The 22,465-nt window shown below is 45.8% G+C and overlaps 1 protein-coding gene across 2 annotated transcripts in view; it reads left to right on the forward strand.

The window, feature by feature from the left end:
* Positions 1-22,465, forward strand: part of ssbp4 (single stranded DNA binding protein 4) — a 53,263-nt gene that overhangs the window by 9,606 nt on the left and 21,192 nt on the right. For both annotated transcript variants that reach the window (XM_037248638.1, XM_037248639.1), the window contains exons 3-4: positions 638-699; positions 5,802-5,886. In XM_037248638.1, the coding sequence (XP_037104533.1) occupies positions 638-699; positions 5,802-5,886 (147 nt within the window). The remainder of the gene's footprint in view (positions 1-637; positions 700-5,801; positions 5,887-22,465) is intronic.

The following is a 22,465-nucleotide window of genomic DNA, read 5'->3' on the forward strand; positions in this document are numbered from 1 at the left end:
TTTTCTGGGTCAAATGTTAGATGAGCGCGCGCATGTTTCTCAGTACTCAGTTTGGCGCTGTTTGCAAATCATCTTCCAACTTCCTGCAGATTGTTGCTCGCCAAAAGCCTCCGATCCACTCCCCAGATGCACAAAGAACTCGGGGTCAAAGTTGAGCCTGCCAAATTTCAACCAATTTTCCTGCTAATCAGTGTTGGCTCTGCAGGGACAACGAATTCCCTGGGTTCACCGCGCGGGAAGATAAACTTAATGGCATTACATGTGATCTCTTTGCCCCTTGCCACAAATTGGCCCGATGGGTTTTTCACTTCCAATTAGTAGTCACGGGAAAAACGTGAAAACCAAACTACAGGGAGGTTGGTTAGGATCAGTCCAAAAAAAAATGACGCGGACGAGGGAGGAGAGTGAGAGTATTTGGGATGTGACTTCTATTCCAAGTCACAGTGCGTGTTTGGAGCAGGTAGCCCGTCCACTATCGCGCTCTGAATCTTATCTACACGTCCAGATAGCAGCTGGAGTTCTTGCTGCCGTGTGAGCGCGGTGGGGGAAAAAAAAAAAAAAAGTCTTCTCTGTCTGACCGACTCAAGTTTGACTGACGTTAAAGCAAAGTGAACTCCATTTCTTGTCTCCCTCTCAGATCCGATGGGAGAAGAACATCACACTCGGGGAACCTCCTGGATTTTTACACTCGTGGTGGTGGTATGTATATTCGGAGATCCTATCGAATTATGTCAACACACGTTACCACTGTAAGAGCGCTTAGGTGTGTGTGTTTGAGTGGGGAGGGGGGGAGTAATTGCAGGGAATGCTAAGTGCATCATCTGACATATGTTTAAGTGCTCCTTACTTTGCCGCCATTCACCTGACTTGACTTGCAAACACTTTCTTTACCCGCTCAACGCAGCACTGTCCAATAATGTGACATTACGGTTTTTTTTTTTCTTTCTTCTTTTCTATCCCGCCTCTTTGAACAAATGCGCCAGGTTGGCTAATGCTTCATAAGCAGCGGACAGCATGTTCTGTTCTGTCTGTCTGTCTGGCTCGGGTCAGTGCGCTTGCAGGCTCGCGCTGTTGTCCTCCGAGCGATCGAGCAAGAAAGCCGCGTTTCCAGCCGAGCTGAGTTCTATGCAGTTTTTGTGGTGTGTAGGCGAAAGGCTGGTCGTTATGTAATTTTTTGAGGCAAGGCCGTACAGTGTGGTCTGCCAATGAAATCAACCTAAAAGAAAATTCTTCTTTGTCTTCCATTCTTGTCCAACTTTACTCCAAAGTGGGAATTTGCCAGAAAGGGCGCACACAAAGGGGAAGGTGGAGTATTGTGAATCCTTAGCGTTAGCTACACGGGGGCAGCGTGAGGCGGAATAAGAGGTTTGACAGGACGGCCGCTTCGTTGGCCATTCACGCTCGTCCCCAAAAGCGCCTCCCGGCGTCGCTTCGTATAGCAAACGTGCCGCTTCAGTCATTCATCCTGTTTGGGCCTCGGTGTGCGTTGTCATTGTCGAGCGTGTTGACACGGCTCATAATGGTCTTTAAAGAGCTCCGCTTTGCTCAGCCGGACGGTGGTAGCAACCAAAGGCAAATATACAGAGTGTTTGAACGGCCTCGCATTCCCCAAACCCCGGGCGGCGGAGAGGAGGCCGATTATTAGCCGGGTAGGCCTGTGGCGTAAACGACATGGCTAAGGGGCGTCTGTCTGGGCTGCGCAGCACGTGGACACCAAGGATCGACGAGGGGGAGGAGGCGGGATCCCGGGGGTTGTCGGCGGGGCCCACCCATTGGACACCAACCCCCCCGAAGTCCTCTCCTCTCGCAAACCTCCCCCAAAACAAAAGCTCCAGATGGTAGGAAAGCGACCAACCTTCCACCGCCCCCTCGCAACCTTTGTCTGGAGGCCTGTCCTTTGTTTGCGGAAGAGAGACCCCCGAATGGATTAACTCTTTGCATTTCAGCCTCTTTTGTGTTAAACAGGCAAATCTAAGACCCCGACCCCGCTGTCACCCTGGCCCCACCCCCTACCCTCAGCCTTCGCCTCCTCAGCACCTTACTACTCTGTGGATGCTTCCTGTAAGATGGCGCGGGGGCTGCTTTCGAATACGACCGAGGAAGAGAGCGGGGAGGTGTTGGGGCTTCTTTTAGTGGGGGGTCACTCATCCACATCTGTTGTTATGGGCGGGAGGATAAAGAAAAGCCTCAGTCAAGGGCTGCAGGTGTTGATTGTGTCATTAGCTCCTTCCCTATTGGCCGCTGCTAGTTGTCTCCTCTTTATCCTCAAATCGATTGCTTTAACCAGTTTTCGCTGGATGGCGGCTGAATTCGAAACCCCCTCTGAACACACAAACACATTGCATCATAACAACGCTATGGCCTTCTTGTTCTTATTGGATGTGGTATTTGCTTGGAAACATTGGGATTAGCAGAAAGTGGTATTGCTAAGCTAGCAAGGTCGTGACATCTGTTGTGTACGGGCGTGGAACCCTTGGATGAACATAACGCGTGTAACTGAAGTATGAACAGACCAAATAAATGTCCGTTTCTGGCTAGTCTTGCTAGCTGCCTGTTAGCTAGCCACTAGCCAAAGTAGCAGACAGGATTATGCTTCAGACCTGCCAAGCTGTGTGCGTCTGGCTTTGTTTACATGCCTTATTATAGTGCAAAAGCCCCATTGTAACTGATGGCTTTGTCAGACCGCAGTTAATTGCAAATAATTATCGTGATGGCATTTAATTTCAGTAATTGTCTTCTTCTGGAAGTCTGGATGCTAATCCCCCTTCCTGCTCTTTTGCCGACATGTTGGTGTTACATTATTATTTTTTCCCCCCCCCAGCTTTTGTTGCCGATTTGAATAAAGTAATGAAAGACTATCCGTACTTGTTTGCATCACCTTGAAAAGAGAGCGGAAATGCGCCCCGCCTCATGCGGCTCAAATAACATCGCTTTACATGCCTTTGTACCGAAATGCGATGGCAAAGATTAGATCATTAGATTGGAATGATTAGATAATTGGATAGAACTTGAACGAGGAAGGGTTCCCTGGACTCCTCATCAAATAGCTGATAGTAATTAACTACAAATGTCGACGTAACGGATAATCTCCATCTATGTGAAGGAAGTAAACTACGCCTCACTTATGTTTGTGGCAAGGCCTGTATATAACATCTGTATACGCTGGACCAGTACGTATTTGCGACGGCCGACTTGATGTCATTTCTGCATTTCGGAGACAGACACTCTCCACGCTTCGCTTTTATGCCAAATGGTACTACATCAAATTAGATCGTTAAATATGATTGTAAAACTATGTTTTATATACTGTATTGGTATGTCTTGGTGGCGTGCATGTTTTATGTAAAAATAAAAATAAAATACAAAGCAGAGAATATGGCGCATAGTTCGACCTCAGAGATTCCACTGTACTCACAGAAATCTATTTGTTTCTGATACAGTATGGAGTTGGCTCCTTTTAGGCACTCCTCTAGCCAATCTTCTTTAAAGCCACCACTTGAAACATTGTACTTTTCTTCGCAATGCAATATAAACCGTCATCTGTGTCTCCTTGAAACACATAGTGAAGGGATACATTCAAGTCTCCAAATAATACCAGCCGATTGAAAGTGTCAGATGATACAGAGACTGACAATGAGATTCCTCAGGTCAGCTGTTCGAATGGTAATACATATCCTGACTTCAGAGGCCAGGAGATCACCCTGCACCTTAAAGCTCCCTCCACAATGTGCTCTTTATTTATTTTTTGGGGGAACAAACTTGAACCTCTGCGTCCCCTTTCATTTCCCGCGAGAGCCGATCGGATTGGTGATGGCCGTGTTGCCCTCACTGCAATTCCTTTAACACCGACATCGAGATATGATAATGTACACTCATTTTATTGTCATGTGGGACACACACGCACACAAATTCGTACCCAGAGAATGTGCTCCGTCAAGCTTCGTCTTAGAGGGCACCCTTGTGCTTGCAAAGCGCCTCAGGGCACCAACTCTGTCCTTTCATCTAAAAATACTCTTAACACTTCTATTTTAATTCACATTGTCACAAGTCGGAGAGGTCAGTGCTAAAGGTTGAAGTGTTTTTATTTTTTATAAATGATTATTATGCTTTTTATTTTTAGAACTTTAATTTTGGCACCGCTTTTCAAATTACCCTCAAATAACATGTCCTCAAAATGAATGGAAAGAAGCAGCATTGAGAAATAAAGAGGAACATCTGACGTTGAATATAATCTCTTGAAGGAAAGCTACTTGGACTTTGATTTGTCCAAATTTGAGCAATTGCAGTCAAATTGCGGCCATCATAAAACCTTTAACTGCACAAGCAAAATGTTAAAAAGGACACACTTTAGCCATGAAATGTGAAAATGACGTTTGTCTGCCAATTTCTATAAGTGAGCCTTTTGTAAGAATGACACATTGTGCACCTAAAACAATTGCTTACCTCAGGAAAGTTTTGCTGATGTTTTGTTAGCGTCAGTGTTTGCGATGTTATAACTCTTAAAACAGATATTTGAACACAAATGGTCAAGCAGCACATGTAGACAGATATGACAATACTCACAGTTATATATTCTTTATCCTCTGCCAAGAACAGCAAACATAGAAGCCTCCTGCTGGCCTTTTTTAGTCTTCAATATGGTATTTACTTCAAACTTTTTTGGGAGCCTCACAACCAATTTCCCCCCAGCTCAAGAGTTGAACATTGAAAATCAATTGGACAAGAATGAGACCGACTTACCGGGTACTTGATCTCGGTGTAGTAATTAAGGACCCGTTTAGAGCCAGGACCCTTTCGTGGCCCACAGAGACATTTGGGATTGGTGCTAATGAGCTAATATCGCTCTGGCCGGTTGGACACTAAATAACACGAGCGCAGCTGATTGGTCGATATTGTGAGTTGTAAGGGCAAACATGGAGGGACATCCGGTGACCCTTTTCCGGTGTGCTCCATCCATTTTGATTTTGACGAAAGAACAAGAAATGCAATTCTATCTTTTGACAGAACACAAAGGCAGAACAGAATTTGCTAGTATCGGCGTGTGGTATCGGAGCATTTATCAAGTCCGAGTACAGACATATGATGCATCTCTTCTAATTTAGTCCAAAATAATGAATTTTGGGAGTAATAAAAATGTCAGTTGAATTTAGAGTGTTTGTAGAGTGGCTGTTCTTAAAAAACAAAACAAAAAAATAAACAACAACACAAGGTTGAGTGCGTGTTTGTTACGCGTGGTATTACATTAGCTTCGATCACTGTTAAGAAATTAAATTAAATGCTGCATCGAAGCTTTTCTTGTTCCCCCGGTGTGCGGAGGAATTGTTTATTTTCAGCTTTATGTCTTATCTTCGCCAATTGCCATTTTATTAAGCGCGCGATACAATATCAGCCGAGCTTCTTTAATACATTCTGCTTTTTTCTCTCTCAACGTGCGTCTGTTTGCATGAAAGCAACACCAAACTCTGATCGCACTTAAGAAATAAGCCCGAGAAGACACTAACAAGAACGTCCCAGTACGGCGGATGATCGTCTTTTATTTTGCCGGCTGTATTAATTTCTTTTTTTATGTGCATGTAACAAAAAAGGTACACTGGAGCATGAACCTGCGCCACGTTTGTTTGGTTGTCAAAGTGACAAACAAAAGGGGAGAGAAAAAACAAAACAACGCAAAGCCTCGATGAATCGCAAGCGTCCTTGTCGCTTTCGAGTCATCTGCGCACGTGTCTCTATTAGATGACAAAATAGCACATATGAGCGTGTTTTTCAATGTTTAACAGCCGTCTTTTTCCTTGTGTGTGCAGCGTATTCTGGGATCTGTACTGCGCCGCCCCGGACAGGAGGGAGACATGCGAACATTCCAGCGAGGCCAAGGCCTTCCATGATTATGTGAGTCGAGCAAAAACACACCGCAGAAACCCTGTCACTCACTCGGGGGGGTCGGGGGTTCTTGATATGCGAGGTGCTACAGTTTGCTTTGCTGCGGTTGAGCTGCTGGGTTCTCTTTTTTTTTTTTTCATCTGGGAATTCTGTCTTTTTATTTCACGGAAGGGCCTCAAGACGTTCATCTTTGAATAATAGACAATCTTCGTGCAGGTCTGTCATTTTTCACATGATTAGGTATCTGTGGTTACCCAAATTGTATCTGGATAAAAAAAAAAAAAAAGCCTGGATTTTTCTTGCAATTGGAATGTTTGTTGTTATATCTTCAGTCCAAGCGGAGTTGCCGCACAATACCCACCGCAGTTCGTCTCTGTCTGCATTTCGGGTAATCACTCTAGCTCAGACACTTTAGCTCCACATTTCCTCCAACAATGACCCCTGAACTCTTGACTCTGAGAGGAAACGTCGTCCTGTGATGAAAGGTCACGCTGCGGCCCGTCTTATTTATTGGTCCACCTAAAGGTCAAGGCGCATAAAGCAGCTGGCTGATCACACAAGCACATTAGCACTCAGACATATACACAATGCATACGCACATGAAATATGTTTTGCTGGCGGTGGCTAGCAGTGGCGATAAAAGGTCACGACCTCCGACCCCCTTGACCCCATCATCTTGTGAAGAGCTGCGGTGGTCAATCAGTAACACCTGCACACATAGACACCACATTTCCTTCTGGACTGTTTGATCAAATTGGGTTTTTGTTATTGTATTGCCTATTTCAAGATGAATATTCCCTTAATGAATCGTTTGGCAAATTCTTGATGAATTACTGATCAATTTAAAAGATATATAGCAATACTATTTTCATGCAAGGGGTTGTTGTGGTAAAATTCTGTATCTCCGGTGTCCCAATACTTTTGCATGGCCGCGGCTCCATTATGAATAGAACAGTTTGCACGCCACACTTGGTAACATGATTAGCATGAGCTCACACGTTGTCAGTCCATGTAAATGAGGCCGTTGAATGGGTCGGGTGCTCGCTTTACCTGAAACGGATTACGGTTTCTATTTTTATGCTTTGCGTTCCTTTCGGGCGCTTTGAGCCCCCCCGTAGGCAGTCAAACTCTTGTATGACACTTGACAACCCAACACATTACATTTGTTGTGCATGTCATACGTGTGTGTGTGTGTGTAGGCGCCAGCTGACACGTTTCTCTGTGTGCGCGTGAGTTGGACCACCATAAGATTAATTACATGGTTAATTAAACCTAGTCGTTAATTAAATCTGACAACTGTGTCTAATTAATCTAAATGCCATATAATTTGCTACACCTTTCTCCAGAGGTAGGCCAGCTGGATACCTGCACGTCGAGGCTTAAACGACGGCCGGGTTGACCCCTCCGCGGGCCTTAAAAAGCTGCGAGTGCATTTGAGCTGAAATGTGGACATTGGAATAAATGCCAGTCTCGAGGAGTTCAAGGATACAAGCGATGATGCTTGAGCTTTGACCTGACTGAAGTTGAGGAAGTCAGTCGAAGAGCGAGTGGGATGGAAGAGTAAGAACTAGTTGTTGGCCTTTCGTTTATTTGCACCCATCCATCTCCAAGGTTAGAAATTAGCCAGCACCTCACGGCTACACGTTTAACGACTTTGTAGCAAATGCTTGAACCTTGAACCCAAGAGTTAGCCCACACGATGGAGGCTGTACAAAATTTCCAATTGAGCGCAATTATGTTTGACTGACCAGTCCGAGGTTTGCCAAGGCTTGACATTTTGGTCACGCATATGTATAATAGCAAACCGGTCATCAGCTAGTGTTCAATTTTCAAGGTTCCACCGGCCAGTCAACAAAACCGAGATGCATGCGCACAGCACTGCGATTGTTTCCTTTTGCACGACGCGGGAGAACCGTCAGGGTCGACGTCGTGTGAATCCCTAGGGTGACAAAGGGCCTGTCTGTTTCTGATTAACTTGAGCTCGCCCGTCCCCGCGGACTTAGCGGCCCGATCAAGCCTCCACTTGCGGCCCCTTGCTGATAACGGCTCCCTTAACCCCCCCCCCCCTTTCGGATGGCGGAGTGAAACGCAATGCAACTCCCTGGAGTAGTCACGCGCACGCTCCGCCTGGTACGTGGGGAAGTTTCATCAAGATTATTTGATGATGGGCAGCACGGTGTTGCAGTGGTTACCACGTCTGCCTCGCTGGAGGTTTGAGTTTGAATCCTGTCTCTGGCCTTCCTGCTCGCCTGTGAGCCTAATGAGGGTACACGTTATAGAAAATGAAGAGGCGGTCCTTTATTGGGTTTGTTTTCCGTGTAAAAAAAAAAATCAACCATGTGCGGTATATGTGACATTTAGTCATTTGTGTCCAGGAATTGGTTGCTTGGCAACAGTATTTTGGCTCTATTTGACTCTTTTGGAAAGCGTGTCTTGCTCAACCCTGCCCTACTCGTCCCCCTTTGACGTTTTGGACCCTCCAGTTTGGAAAGATAATGGAATATGAAGTGCTAATCCTCAGATTTGGGGATGGGTTGACAGCTAATCCAGGGGAATGTGCTGGGATTGGAGGCCTGGCCACGCTCCCGGAACCCCTGCAAAGTCCTTATGTTGTCATGCCATAACAATGCAGCCATGCTGGTATGCAAATGACTACACACACGATGCACAATATTGTTTTAACAAAGGGATTAAAGAGGCATTTCTTTCCGAATTGAAATTGTTCTAATTTCCAATGTGTTTGTTTGACTGTCATACGTATGTAGAGAAAGATTTAATTGTTAGTGTTTAATGGCACTCCCAGATAAGTTTACTGTCAAAATAAAAACAAAAACAAATTCAAATGAAATGCTATGTATTTAGTTAAACAACCACATCAATGTCCACTTAGCTTAATGCTAACACATAATGCAGAACAGCATAGAGTGGCTAACGAAACTAGCATAGATGTTTCTGTGATATACGTAACCTTTGAACACATACTTGTACTCATTTGAGGGGTTTGAATTAAGAGCGTGGTCACGGAACAAATTCAACCTGTATCTCAAAGCACCACCGTACCTCCGTTGAAGTGGCCGCTTTCATCATGTTAAGTACTGTTGTCTTTCTGTCAATCTGCCTCCATCTTAGTTTTTAATCACTTTCAATTCCCAGAAGAGGACAAAGTCACGTTTTGTACTCCTCTTTTCCGGAATTCTTCTAAAGCACTTTGATTACGGCAACGTCGACACGAATGATTAAAAGGCACGAAGAACGCATTTATTCGCACGCACATTAAAGGAGATGGAAGAGCGGCGCTCTCCGTGACATTCGCTTATCGTGACGGGACAAACAATCTTTGAGGGAGCGCCGCGCTCCAGACTTGTTGTTGCAGACGTTTCGCTCGGGCTCAGCCAGAGGTCACGACCCCGAACATCTGCGATCCGTGCCCATACAAGGTCGGCACCCCGCGGAAGCGTCGCGGATTTTACGCTGCGAGTGCGTCACTGACACGACGGCGCAGAGAACTGTCATGAGGTGCAAGGGCATAATCTGATATTAGTGTCTAGAAATAGATGGTTAAGACCTTGTTCGCGTTTGTGGAATCTAATCCTGAAGTAATAATCTATTAAAGAAACAGGAGAAAATATTGGATTTTTTTTTGTCCACATGTGAAGCGGGATTTCCTTTTAAGCCTCATCACTAAATACAAATGCAAAGTGTTTTTTTATTAATACGATTATTTTGTTATTATTTTAGTGCAAGGCAAAGTTGGTAGAAGCACACCCCATAATGGTGGGTAGTATCGTTAGCACTGTGGCTAGCACTGTGGGTCCCCCCCCCCCCACCGAAATATGGTTGGAGCCCCCAGATGCCAAATCAGATAATTGACTTTTTGGTATTTTCAAATTTTTCTGAGGATTTTTTTCCACATTTCCAGCCTTTCGCCCAAAGGGAATATCGAATCGATCTTTATCAGCATTTTCTGAATAATTTTGTGGATTTGTAAAACACAAAAACAATTGTTTTTACAGACCCACTGACATCCTGGGCCCCCCCATGCCCCCTCCCCAAGGGAAAAAAAACAATCCTAGCTCCGCCAGTGCCTTTTGAGTGTATTCGGAAATACTTTGACTGCACACCAACGGGATGGAAGAAACTGAATGTTCTCAACTCCCGTTTCCCTGCCAGTCCCAATGTCAGATTGTGGAGGAGTTGCACCCTCGGGGAGGTCTGCATTGGTGTCACTCAACCCCTCACAGCTCATGTCGTGTTACGCTCCACGTCACGGATGCCGACTTACTCTTCCTCAGGTCCCACATCAGCGAACTGAAGCAGTACGCCAGCTCCTGTAAATTAAGATGAAAAACGATGTCATGATGCGACGGCCGGAGGTGCGCCGTGGGCCGTTGCCAGGGGACGTTTTGGGAGGGTTAAACATTTGTCAGGCTGTACCACAGTAACAGGTGGCACAGGGGGCGGAGCCTCACTCTGTAAACAAGCTTGATGGCCCGGCCTTTGTGTGTTTGTGCGTGCACGCTTTTCAGGTTGACGCTCCAGGTACTCAGAACCACCTCCTCTTTCTTTGTCCTTTTTTTCAGGGGGGGGAGTAGAATTTACTCATCCATTCCTTTTTCCTGCTCCCATTCCTCTCAAGTCTTTTTCCCCGCCAACAACGCACACACCCCGCTGCTCTGCCTTTTCTTTTCGTCTCTCTTCTGCGCTCACTCCCCTCCGCAACCCCACCCCCGCCTCCCCTCTCACAGGAGATTGATTGGGTAATCTGGCCGGGTGCCAGCAGTGCCCGCTTTCTCGCTCGGGGGAAGGAGAGAAGCGGGGGCGACATGACGACATGCTGGAATAATAATAACATCCATAATGTAAGCAGAGTAGGGTTTTTTTTTTCTTTTTCTCGGATGGAGGGAGGGGAAGAGAGAGAGACAGTAGAGGAATGGAGTTGCCAGGGCGATGTCTTCTTCTTGTTGCTTTAAGTGCTGCCTACACACCGTTTTCCATCTTTCAACTTTCCCTCCCCCTCCTATACATCCCATGCAGGCATTTTTGTTGTCGTTTAGATTTTTTTTTCTTCCCGCTGTCCCTTTAAAGGCCAGGCGGCGTCCTATGCCGCGTGTACACCTTTATGTATCTGAGGCGCGCACCAAAGTGCTGCCCTCAAGCTACGTGCGTGTGTTTGCAGTCGGAGGTCTGCGAGTGACAGAAGCAGAAGATCAAATATTGTTTATGATTCCCTCCACCTGTAGGTTGATTGCGGTCCGGCTTAAAGTGGCCATAAAGCATTTGATCCTCGACTCGGGCGAGCGCCTGAGCTCCTCGTGATGTGTGTTTGACGGACGTGGACAGAAGGAAGCTTCAAAGTGAGGCGGCGGGCGGCAGGAGCGGAAAAGAATATGTCGCCGAAGCTCCAGTTGATGCTTTCAAAGTGTTTCCATTTGAAAGTGTGAATATTAATTCCGTTGAAAGAATGAGAATGACATTATTTACCCCAAAAATTTTGCTATTTTTGTAAAAATCACTTCGAATTTTTGGGGGCGTTGGTGTTACGAGCTCAGTCATGGAACGGATTGAGTCATGGTACCGCTTCACTTTTCTGTCAATCAAACCACAAAACATTTTAACATTCTCAACAGTGGTACAAGGTTAACCACTGTTAAATCACGTCATCCGTGGTGTTTCTCCTGCCCTGCCCGCATTTTCCTGTTCTGCCTCAGCACTTCACGTGATGCTCCACGAGCCACGCTCACATGGCTTCAACTCTGCTTAGATAACTTTCTGGGGAGAAGCCACAAGAACCTGGCATGAGTTTATTACCCCCGCGCTAACAACACTTTGGGCCCCTCGTACTTTTAAGTCAATTTCAAGGACGAGGGAAATTCGCTGCTCTTTTCCGGCTTCCTGCTTTCTTTTGCCGAGGACCAGCTCGGAGTAGCACTCCACTTCTGCTGTTCCTCATTAGCTCTGAAACATTGACGAGTGCTCAGAGGATTGTCAGGCCGGTCCCCGGGAGACTTTCAACCCGTTGAATCGTTGCATTGAAGCTCCTTGCAGTGAGCGGAGCTGGAGAACATTTTGGATCATTTCCGTATTTACACTGCTGAGGAAGTTAATCCCTTTAGGTAAACTCCAGCGGGATAATAATAGCTTTGTGTTTAGACTTGGTGAAGCAGCATGTGGCTTATAGGACAAGGTTATTTTTGCTGAGCTGTGGACTTAGGTGTGACCTGACCTGTTGCTTGAAATGTTTTTTTCCTTCTTGAGAATCTTGATTTGTGAGCAACAAGTCCAGATGCTCGCTAATGACTTGACAATTAGCAGCATTTGCTATCTTAAAGCTACACATAGCTAATAAAAGTTCCTACGAGCAACTTTGTTGCGTCTAGTAGCGTGCCACATTAGCGCAAGTTGACAAATGCGTCCGATAAAAGAAAAATACCAACCTCAGCACACGCAGCCTTGCTATAGTTTGATTTTTTATAAAGGCTGCAAATGCAGCACAATCTGATATCTGTGAGAAATGGCAGCAAATCCGGCCAGAACTTAAGCATGGATCGATCCATTGATCGCCTGAGTTGCTTTTCTGCTCTTACGCTTTGGCCACTACTTCTCTCAGTGGAAGTGGGTTAGCTTGTGATTGGCGTCGAAACCTGGCACTGTGTTTGCATACCCGCGTGTGTGTGTGTGTGTGTGTGTGTGTGTGTGTGCGCCGTACAGCCTTGCCAGTCCACCAGTCTCAAGTACCAGCTGAGCACCCAAACTCCCAACCCAAATAAACTATCAATGACGCTATGGGTGGATGCACGTGTGCACGAGTGCCTTAATTGTTGTTTTTGTGTAATCACACAGACAACACACACTTGTCTGTTTGTGTGTGTGTGTGTGTGTGTGTGTATTGTCTCTTGCTCATTGAATTAAGCAGTGAAAAGGAGTCCTTGAAATCTGCAGGACACTGAGCGAGCGTCAAACAAAGCCTTTTTTTTTGTCATTCAATTTCTAGACAACACAAACCAAGTTGTGTCGCTCTCTTGCCTTTTCTTTCCCGTTGCCTTTCCCGCCTCACACAATCTACATTTTGACGCCGCGGCTCTCGTTCTTTACCGCTACCGGGGGTATATTTACAGACGGTGCCTTTAATGCTCCGTAATGATTATTTTTATTCAAGGTACTTGTGAAGCCTGCTGGCTCCGAGTGGAATGACTCCCCATTGGCTCGCTGATTACCTCCGTGGCTGCGGTAACACCCGCCCTCCTCCGCCATTGCCGTCGCCACGCTCTCATTTGGACCTTCCTCCCATTCTCGACATTTATTATTTCTGTCGACGTGTAGTCATAGCGGCTTTTCAAGGGCTCTCACTCAAATTTGACATGTAATGTTATCGTTGACCCAAAGATCGTAACATGCACATTTGTACATTATAATATTGCATACATTTTCCACAACATTGAGTAATTAAAAAAAAAAATCTTTTTTGAACGACTCCCAGAATCAGTGATCACCTTTTCTCTGAAATCCTATTTTACTTCCATAAGACCAGGCTTGATACCGACATCCAAATCCACCTACATCCTAATTAATCGACTGGCTCAACGCTTGTTCTTAGGATACAACGTTTCTCTCTAAATGAATTTATAGCAGCTTTTTGTGGGATTTCTCACTAATTGGCCCTGTAATTGATGGTCAACCCAAAGAACATAACGTAGGATCGCCAAGGAGACAGAAAATATAACAATACTCAAATGCATATATTCTTTGTCCTCTGCAAAAAACAACAAATTAATATATATATATATATATATATATATATATATATATATATATATATATAAATAAAATAGAAAATTAAATTAATGATATATATAGATATAGATATTTTTTTCTTTTTTATGAATTTGTCCCTGGCCCTAATGCATTAATAATAAAACCCCAAATGTCACCGCTCACACAATTGCGCCTACGCGCGTGTCAGTCCTTGGACGCATCCCCCGTGTGCGGTCAGAGTCGTGTTTATTGTTACACATTTCTGTAAAACGTTGACATTTGGCAGTGGAGAGATCCAGCATGCTGCACTCTTAAAATGGGGAGGGAAATAAAAAAAGGTCAGTGTTCACTGAATGGAGCCGTATGAAGTCCAAGCAAGAAGTTTTGAAGGCTTTTCTTTCCTCTCAGCTGTTTTTTTTTTTTGGGTATGTTGTAATCTCCTCATCGTTGACCAGATTAGCGTCTGCTTCATATTGTGTGGCAGCAAGCAGCGGAGACATCTGGAGGAGACTAGGGCGGGAGGCAAACCCTGATTTGCTACCACATCAGATTACCTTTTTATTATTAATATTTCCATCTGGCTATATTTGGTTGTTTGTCTTGACTTTTTTTTTTTTTTTTTTTACATGCGTTTATGGACACTGAGGACATCCCTAATCTAGATTAAGCGCGTCGGATTTCTTAAAAACAACTTTACTACGGGCTTTCTCAATGTGTGGTTTGCGGGGGCCACAAGTGGTTGCCTCATCATTTTGAGCAAATAAACACGTCTTTCCAAATGGAAATAAAATGACTTAAAATTGAGCACACGGAAACATACAAATTGCGTGTTTGTGTGCTGCTTATCAGAACACTTGCTGGTGTTTGGCCAAACTTTTCAAAATTAGTAACTCGTATTTTTCTTGTTGATCCATTTTTAAAATAAATATAATATACTTTCAAGTGACTCACAGTACTGTGCCTAATGGAGTCATATCTGTTTCGATTCCATATTTTTTACACCCCCCCCCCCCCCCCCCTGCTAATACTGCCATGATGCACATCCAAATTGGGCCAAGCGGGAGAAAATAATGCAATTTTGTTACTTTACTCCTGTGATGCAAATCCTTCGCCTTGGGAAAATATCCAATTTGCGACAACAAATGTGGAAAAACAAATCCTGGATTTATATCTTCATCCAGATCTTTCTTGTCCCATGCGGAAGCTCTTTTACAAAGTTTGGCAAAGCAAAAATAATTCCAGTTTCTAATCATTTGAACATAAATATTGCTTGCACCTTTTCAAATTCCCCTTTTAACTAATTTCACACATACGTTGGTTTTCCCGCCATATAAAATTAACATAACCGGCTAATTTTAATTTAAAAGAATATATATATATACAAAAATGTATTTATGCTCCCCACACGCAGCACGCAGTCTTCACCTCCATCTTCTTCTGTCTCCAGCGCGCTCTGTGCAGAAATGATTTCCATTCCTGCTGAATTTAATGAGCTTCTGCTGAACTGAGGAAAAAGGCGCGGGGAGTAAAAACACACGCACACACATGTACACGCAGCCACGTATCTACTCCAGCCAGATTTAAGTCTGCACTCCCTCTCTCTCATAGTAATTCACCGAAGCTTGGCCACATTCTTGTTACCCCAAACAGATTGTTTTTTGGGGTTGTCATTTTTGTTGTTGCTTTAAATCTCAGCCCCAGTAAAACAGACACACAAATATTACAAGCCGAGTCTAGATGACGTTTTAGTGCCCGGCACACACTCGCGCTGACGAGAAACACATTTTGGTTCACAAAGCACGCTGCTTCATGGGCTCCTTGGGGCCCGTGCAGGGGTGGTCACCATGGTAACGCGCTACTCTGTTAAACGCTACCAAATGCTGCCGAGCATGTTTGGAGGTGGCTTCATGTCGTCGCATAGATAAATGGGAATTTTGTGTAGTAGGAAAAGCAAAAAGTGGCAAAACAGGTGGCACGTAGATTTAATTCCAAAACGGCAACTCACGTGGCGCACATGAAGGAGCATTTAGTCAAAATGTCGTAATTGCCGGAGCCATTGTCGCGCGCGCCACTTGAAACCGCCGTCGAGCTCGCGCAGCTAACAAAGGAGCGTCTGATTCCGAAGAGCTGCTTTCCAGCCACCGCTGTGTCGAATTTTGATTGAAAGCTGCTCGAATCTTCAGCAAAGACTCTTAAGTTAGCAACATGAACTAGGCTAGGCGGCCATTTTGAAACAATGGTTGTCAGACTATTCTTGTTGTAGAAGTTAGAACAATAAAGCTTTTTTCTTCTTGTTGAAGAATAACTTATAAAAATACATGTTCAGAAAAATAAATGGAATACAAATTATCTTTTGATGGCATATCGATAAGCAAAATATTTGGGTTTGACCTTTATTTGTTTCTTTGCCATTTCTCCAACATTGGCCATCACCAAAGCAACCAATCTCCCATGCTCTCGTTTTTTTCTATCTACCCCCCCCCCATCTTCTTCGGGTCCCGGGCAACCAGTCGGCACTCAATAATCTGTTAAATAGCATTGATCACCGCCGTTTAGTTTCCTGGCCGGCTACTTAGGTTGTAAAGCTGATCAATGCATGTGAATGGGAGCCACCTCGATGGCGGATTGACTGCTGGGGCACGCTCGGCAATCAAATCGTTTGTCTTCATTTGCTCCTCAATTATTCGCCGTAATGGCCGCTGTCACCAAAAAAAAAAAAAACCAGGCTCGCACCAAGCCCAAAGCCGACGATCGGCGACGGCGCGAGAGGAAGCGGTATCGCGTGTCCCGATGTGCTGACGAGGAAACACCGCAAAGTGTTGTTGTGTGTCGCAGATGGTCGATGAGGTCTGACCCAGACTGGACTTCCTGTGTCAGAGAGCCCCCTTTCCTAAAATCATCAATCACTTCTTGTGAGGCGTGAAAGTGGCGGTCGGTGTGTGCGTGCGTGTTGTGGGTGTGTTTTTTCCTTTCTTTCCTCGACTTGCCTTTCATGTTCTCTTTTCTTGCTTTATTGATGGAGCTCATTAACAAAACGCATGCTGGAGTCATCAGTGAGCAAATGTTGTACACTTAACGTTTTCGTTTGGCCTTGTTGGCCCTTTAGAACTCCATAGTCTATGTTAGCATCGTAAAGTGATTTGAGTGATTTGGTTCTATTATACTCAGTTAAAAGTAATTGCTGGAAAAGACTGAGACCGATCTCGTAGTCGATTTTGGAGAGCTCGCAAAACTGATAGTCAGCTGCTTTAGAGAGACAAAAAGACGGAAGAGTGATCATTTATTTATATTTATTTAAAAAAAAAAAAAAAAAACTCCCCCATTTCACCCACCATATGGCCTGCTCAAATATCACAGCTTTTTCTTCCCTCCCATCCTCCCCACTGCATGATCTCAAAAGTAGTGGGGGTACCTGTTGATCAGTCACATGACCCCAAAGCTTCACATCAGGGCTCCGATTGGCCCGAGGAGTCTGTCTGACAAAACCTCAGCAAGTTCGCTTCATCATCATAAGCTCACCGCAACCCTAGCCCTTGTTTAATATCGCCCCCTTTGCGACCTTCATTAGCCCCTTTGGCTCTCCTTGTTCCCCTCTCTTCCGTGCCCTTGTTGTCATTTAGCTGCCTCCTTCCCCACTCTTTTCACTTCTCCATCCCGCCGGCCTTTAACTCCTCCGCCTTCCCCTCCATCGCTTCCATCCATCTCTCGCTCGGGCCGAGGACAAGGAGGTGAAAGCCAAGCCGATTACAGCGGCGGTTTAATCTGGCTGACCCGCCGAGGGATTGCTCTGCGCTTTGCTGCGAGGCTGGAGGGCAGCAGGGACGGCGGGCGGGTGCGGGAGGGGCGGAGGATGGGAGCAGGTGAGCCGTTTGGAACGCCACATCGGAGGGAATACGAGCGCCACTTTGCCGCTAATTTCCTTCCGTCGAGTTGTCCTGTCTTCTGAATAGACACCCTCCACTCGTATTAACGAACAATCAGTATCCAAGAGCCAACACAAAAACGTCCTTGGCTCCCATTCTTTCTCCCTTGTCCTCTGACAAAATGCCTTATTTTTCTTTCTTTTATGTTTCACTTTAGCAAGTGTGAACTCTGATTGATCAGGTTCAACGAGCGCTAAATCAGATTGCGTCCGCCGGGGGCTACGTCCCTTTCTTTTCTTTTTTCGTTTCCTTCTTTGGAATCACTTGAAATCACACATGAATGGCGGCGGTAATAAGACAATTTACATAAAAGAGGTTGGGCAGTGTTCATCTTGGCTGATGTCCTCACATTGACACATGCAGTCAGGCTGGATTTGCTATGCAGGTCCAAGTGCCCGAAACCAATTCAAGTCTATCTATGAAACCCAGCCTGAGATACTTCAAAATGTAAAATACTGTTTGGTGTATATTTCAATGTAAACAAATAAAGAGCAACAAGGAGTCCTCTTCTCCCTCCTGCGTATTCCTCGCTGCCTTTTCAAGGCTGGTTAAGCCCCCCCCCCCCCCCCCTTTCAGAATCAGGACCAGTCGGAAGCTAATCCGCCTCTCCAACCGGACCCCTCCTCCGTAGAGGCACAGCGGGGGTGGTCTGATGAAAGGAGGGCTGATACGAGGGGTATGAAAGGCATTGTGGAGCCAAACACAGACACCCGCGCCGACTGTTCCACCGTAGCGCCATCGTCGGAACGTCCCGTCTCTGCGACGCTACGTTTCACTCACGGTGGGAGAGGTGCTGCAAAAGCTATAGTAAGGAAAAAAACTACGAATAGCCTGGAGGTCATGCAAATTTATTTCGTTTTTTTTCTCCCTTTGTTCGACTGCCACGTCAACAGTCAAAATAATCAAGTTGTTAACACTCTTCACAACTGGCTTTTTGAATCCCTTCATTACTTTTTTATTGTAATTCAGACGCCCAATAGTTTGAGAGCCCCCCCCCATACTCCAAAACTCAGCGTTGCAGTTTTTCCCGATGCTTGAAAAAGTCCGAAGGACCCATAGCTGCGATTGAACAGGAAGTTAGCCATTTTGTTTTGACGCTAGCATTTCAGGGATCATACTTTGTAGAACTTCGAGTTCAGGAATACACCCAAATGAGTTTCTGTCTCAATCAATCACAAGTACCCTGACCTCGGGAGATGGGCAAGCCTAAATGCGAAGGCTCTCTCCATCTTGCAATTCCTTTACTCGCTTGGTCAGCGTATCATCTCCATAACAGCTACATGGCTACTGCTAGCATGCACCTGCTCCATGAGAATAGTTATGTGACCCTGCACCACGGGGACCTTATTTTGGGTGGCACCAGGTGCAAAGTGGTTTGGGTTGGCTACTTGATCTAGTGGGGTGTGTGTGTGTTTAAAGAGGTGCGGTTTTACACTGGGGTCAAGCCTGCCTGTCTGCAGACTGGAGTCCAGGAAAGGTCATAGATTGGGTGGAGGTGCCAGGAATAGGAGTGTGAGATGCCTGCGTGTCTGTGGCGTTGAGGGGCACACACATACACACATGTGCATACGCATGCATGCACAATAAAAGCTGACCAAAGTGGAGCAGTTTGCTCCCAGCCCTCCTCCTTCTCCATCTTCCTCCTCCCTTCCTCATGTAAACACAATGCTGCTTTCTGGATGTGGGATGCCTGAGGGACAGAGCGCAGACAGGAGCCCCGTCACCATGACAACAGCTTCTCCGAGCTTGCCTGACACCCAGACACTATTGGCTGAGGGCTGCGGGGTGGGGTGGGGTGGGGGGGTTAGAAGAAAGAGGAGGAGGAGAAGGAAGGAAGGTGGGGTGATTGGAGAAAGAGAGAGAGGAAGTTAAGCAAGGGGTAAAAAGAGGAGGAGGGGCGTGGTGCGGTGTTGAGAAAAGGAGATAACGGAGGCAAACGACCCCATTTCTCCTCATGGGGTTGTGAGGCCTGCTGGTGGGCTTGTGTGGCGTTCACATAAAGAGGAAGAGGAGGGTGGCTCAGGAGGTGCCCGTGTAAGACGGGGTGCCCGCCATCTTCTCAGGGTCATACGCACACGCCGCTCCTCTCTGTTGCATGTAAATGTTGGCACACGTGCTTTGCTGCGTGCTAATAAGCTTTGCTTCCTCCAATCCGGGAACCTCTGCAGTTGAGTCAATCAATAGATATCCTTATCTCACTAATATAGTGCGGAATGTATGGCGACCATCCATTGATGCCTTACCCCAAAGAAATGACACTGCATTTGAAAAAATAAAGAGCATAAATGTTCTGAACTCCTGTTTTGAACTCCCCTCTGGTACCACAGAGCATGGCATGGTCAATAGGGCTCAAATATTTTGCATTACTGTACCTGTGTGTGTATGTGTGTGTGCGTTGTCAGCCTTCTGGCACTGCTCGAGGGACAAAACAGTGAATGAAATTTGCGTGTGTGTTTTGGAGCATGGGGAAGGGGGAGCAGTGTGTGTGTGTGTAGCTGCAGTCTTCCTACCGTTCTGTGATCCCTAGCATATTTAGATGAATCATTGAAGAGGGGGGAACGAACATGTGTGTCCCTGAATATGTTTTGCATGGCGCATTGCTTGCTCTGTGCATGTACAGAAATGTCTCAGGTTGTACACTCAACATGTCAAAAGTGTATCCATTTGCAGACACACACACACACACACACATCTAACCACGCTACTTGTGTAGATCAGCCCAAATTTCACCACAAACACCGAAAGACAAGAACACACACACACACTTTTCCCCACTGTCTCTCTCTCTCTCTCTCCTCTTTCTTATTGCTCTCTCTCTTTCTTTCTCTCTCTTTCGCTCTCTCATGCACACACACGTGCACAAACAGCTCCATTTCTTTGTCTCAACTTCTGGTTCTGATTTAGGAGCCACTATGCGTTCACCACCCTCCCCTTCACGCTCAGTCTATGTGTGTGTGTGGGGGGGGGGTAGGAGGGGCGGAGCCAAAGAGGGTCAAAGGGAGGCAAGCGTGTTCCACCTTCCTGCCTCTGACTAATACTTGGAGACATCTTCTCCTCCTTCCACAAATGTCTTCATTTTCTCCTTCCATCTCTTGTACGTGTTGTTAACCGCCTTCGTCGTCGTGCTTCATTTGTGTGTGTCTGTGTGTACAAGTGTGTGTGTGTTGTCCTCTCCTTTCTTTCTGGGTGTGTGTGCCAATGCGGCGCATGGCTAGCTGCCGCCGTGCCGTGGATATTTCTGTCAGCCTCCATTTATCTATTGATGGCAAACGCTGGCTACACGTGCGCTCCACGCGAAGGCGCCCACCCTCCCTCCCTCATCCCTCCTCCTCTGTTGTCTCAGAGTAAATATTTGTCAACCTCCATCCCGGCTGACCCGGGAAGTGTTGGCTCGGCGACCTCAGGAAGCGCTTAGGCTCCCCGCCTCGCTTGGCGTTTAATGGCAACAAGTCGTGGCGAGCGACGGGGCCGAGTTGCTCACCAAAACAGCAGCACCTACGGAGGCGTGGTTAATTAAAAAATGCCGACTTGGTGGATGTTGTAAATAATTGCGGAGATTGAAAGACGTCAGATTGACGGTCGACTCAACGTCGATTAATCGAAATGCACATGGTATATTATTTTTGTTGTTGTGTTATTATTCAAACACTTGAGCGCTTTAGCATTCTCTCCTTATCTCTTCTGCGACTCTCCTCCCTCGCTTACTCTTGCAACTTTCTCCTCTCTCCAACATTTCTACCCTTCAGCAGGCCACGTGCCTCCGGGGGCCCTCCTCGCAGGTTCAGCAAGTCCCACAGACCAGCCATTGTCTTGGGAATGTGGTTTTCAACCCCCCTCCCTCCCGCCCTCCTCCCTGTCTGGCAGCAGACAGGGTGAGGTGTTGTTTGGTCAGCAGGTCTGAAGAGTAGAACCTGATTTACCTCGGGAGTAGGGCTGCCAGTAACGCCGAACTTGACATATATTTCCCTAATATTATAGATCGACCTTGAAAAGTTGCTCCGGTTGTTTTTCTTTGTCGCTCTTTTAACCGCCGTGAGTTTACCACCACTGCACAATGAGGAAAATTAACGATCAATTCATCGATTAAAACCATGAAACCTGTCGCTGTCTTTCCCCCCCCCCCCCCCCCAGAAGCAGTAAAAAAACTGTTTTACAATAACGTATTTCATATAAACACACCGCAAATGACAGATTTAGTAGCAGAAACATCTATTTATGAGTCGTTTAAGTTTCTCTCTGCTGGTAATGATGAGTAGCAAACTGCCCATTTAAGACAGCAAAGACGGCTTTTATTTTCCGCTTTTTGTTTTTTTTTACTAATACAGGGAGTCAAGCCGCCGATTTGTCATCTTGGTAGTTTCAGAGATGCAACCAACGTTCTATTTGTGCATAATATACGTTGGCTATTTGGACCCGTCGCAACGCCCTAGCTGCACCTTGGTCGTCATGGTAACGAGTGCCACTCTGCATTGTACAGGCGGCTGTTTTGCCTGAATTGCTCCGAGTCGGGATTTATCTGTTTTTTATTTTATTTTTATTTATGCATTGTTTGTGCCTTCTTGTTTTTATTTTTTTTGTGTTGTTTACTTGTATGTATATTGTGTACTATGTCTTGTCACCGTGGGATAGTGGGAACGTCATTTCGATTTCTTTGTGTGTCTTGGCATGTGAAGAAATTGACAATAAAGCAGACTTTGACTTATTACCGGTCAATGAATGAATCCTGATGTTAAATGCTAATGCTAAAGCTAAGGAGACGCACTTACAAGAGGCTCAGAGGGGAAAACATGTTGCAGTATTTACGTTTGGGCTCGACGTCACGTGGCGATTGACTGGCCGAGGGGATGACGCTACGTGACGCACAATAAAGTCGGATCCTCGTCGCAGACCATCGAGTGAATTTTTCCATTTAT

This window comes from Syngnathus acus, chromosome 4 (assembly GCF_901709675.1).
Source record: "Syngnathus acus chromosome 4, fSynAcu1.2, whole genome shotgun sequence".
Classification (NCBI taxonomy): Eukaryota; Metazoa; Chordata; class Actinopteri; order Syngnathiformes; family Syngnathidae; genus Syngnathus; species Syngnathus acus.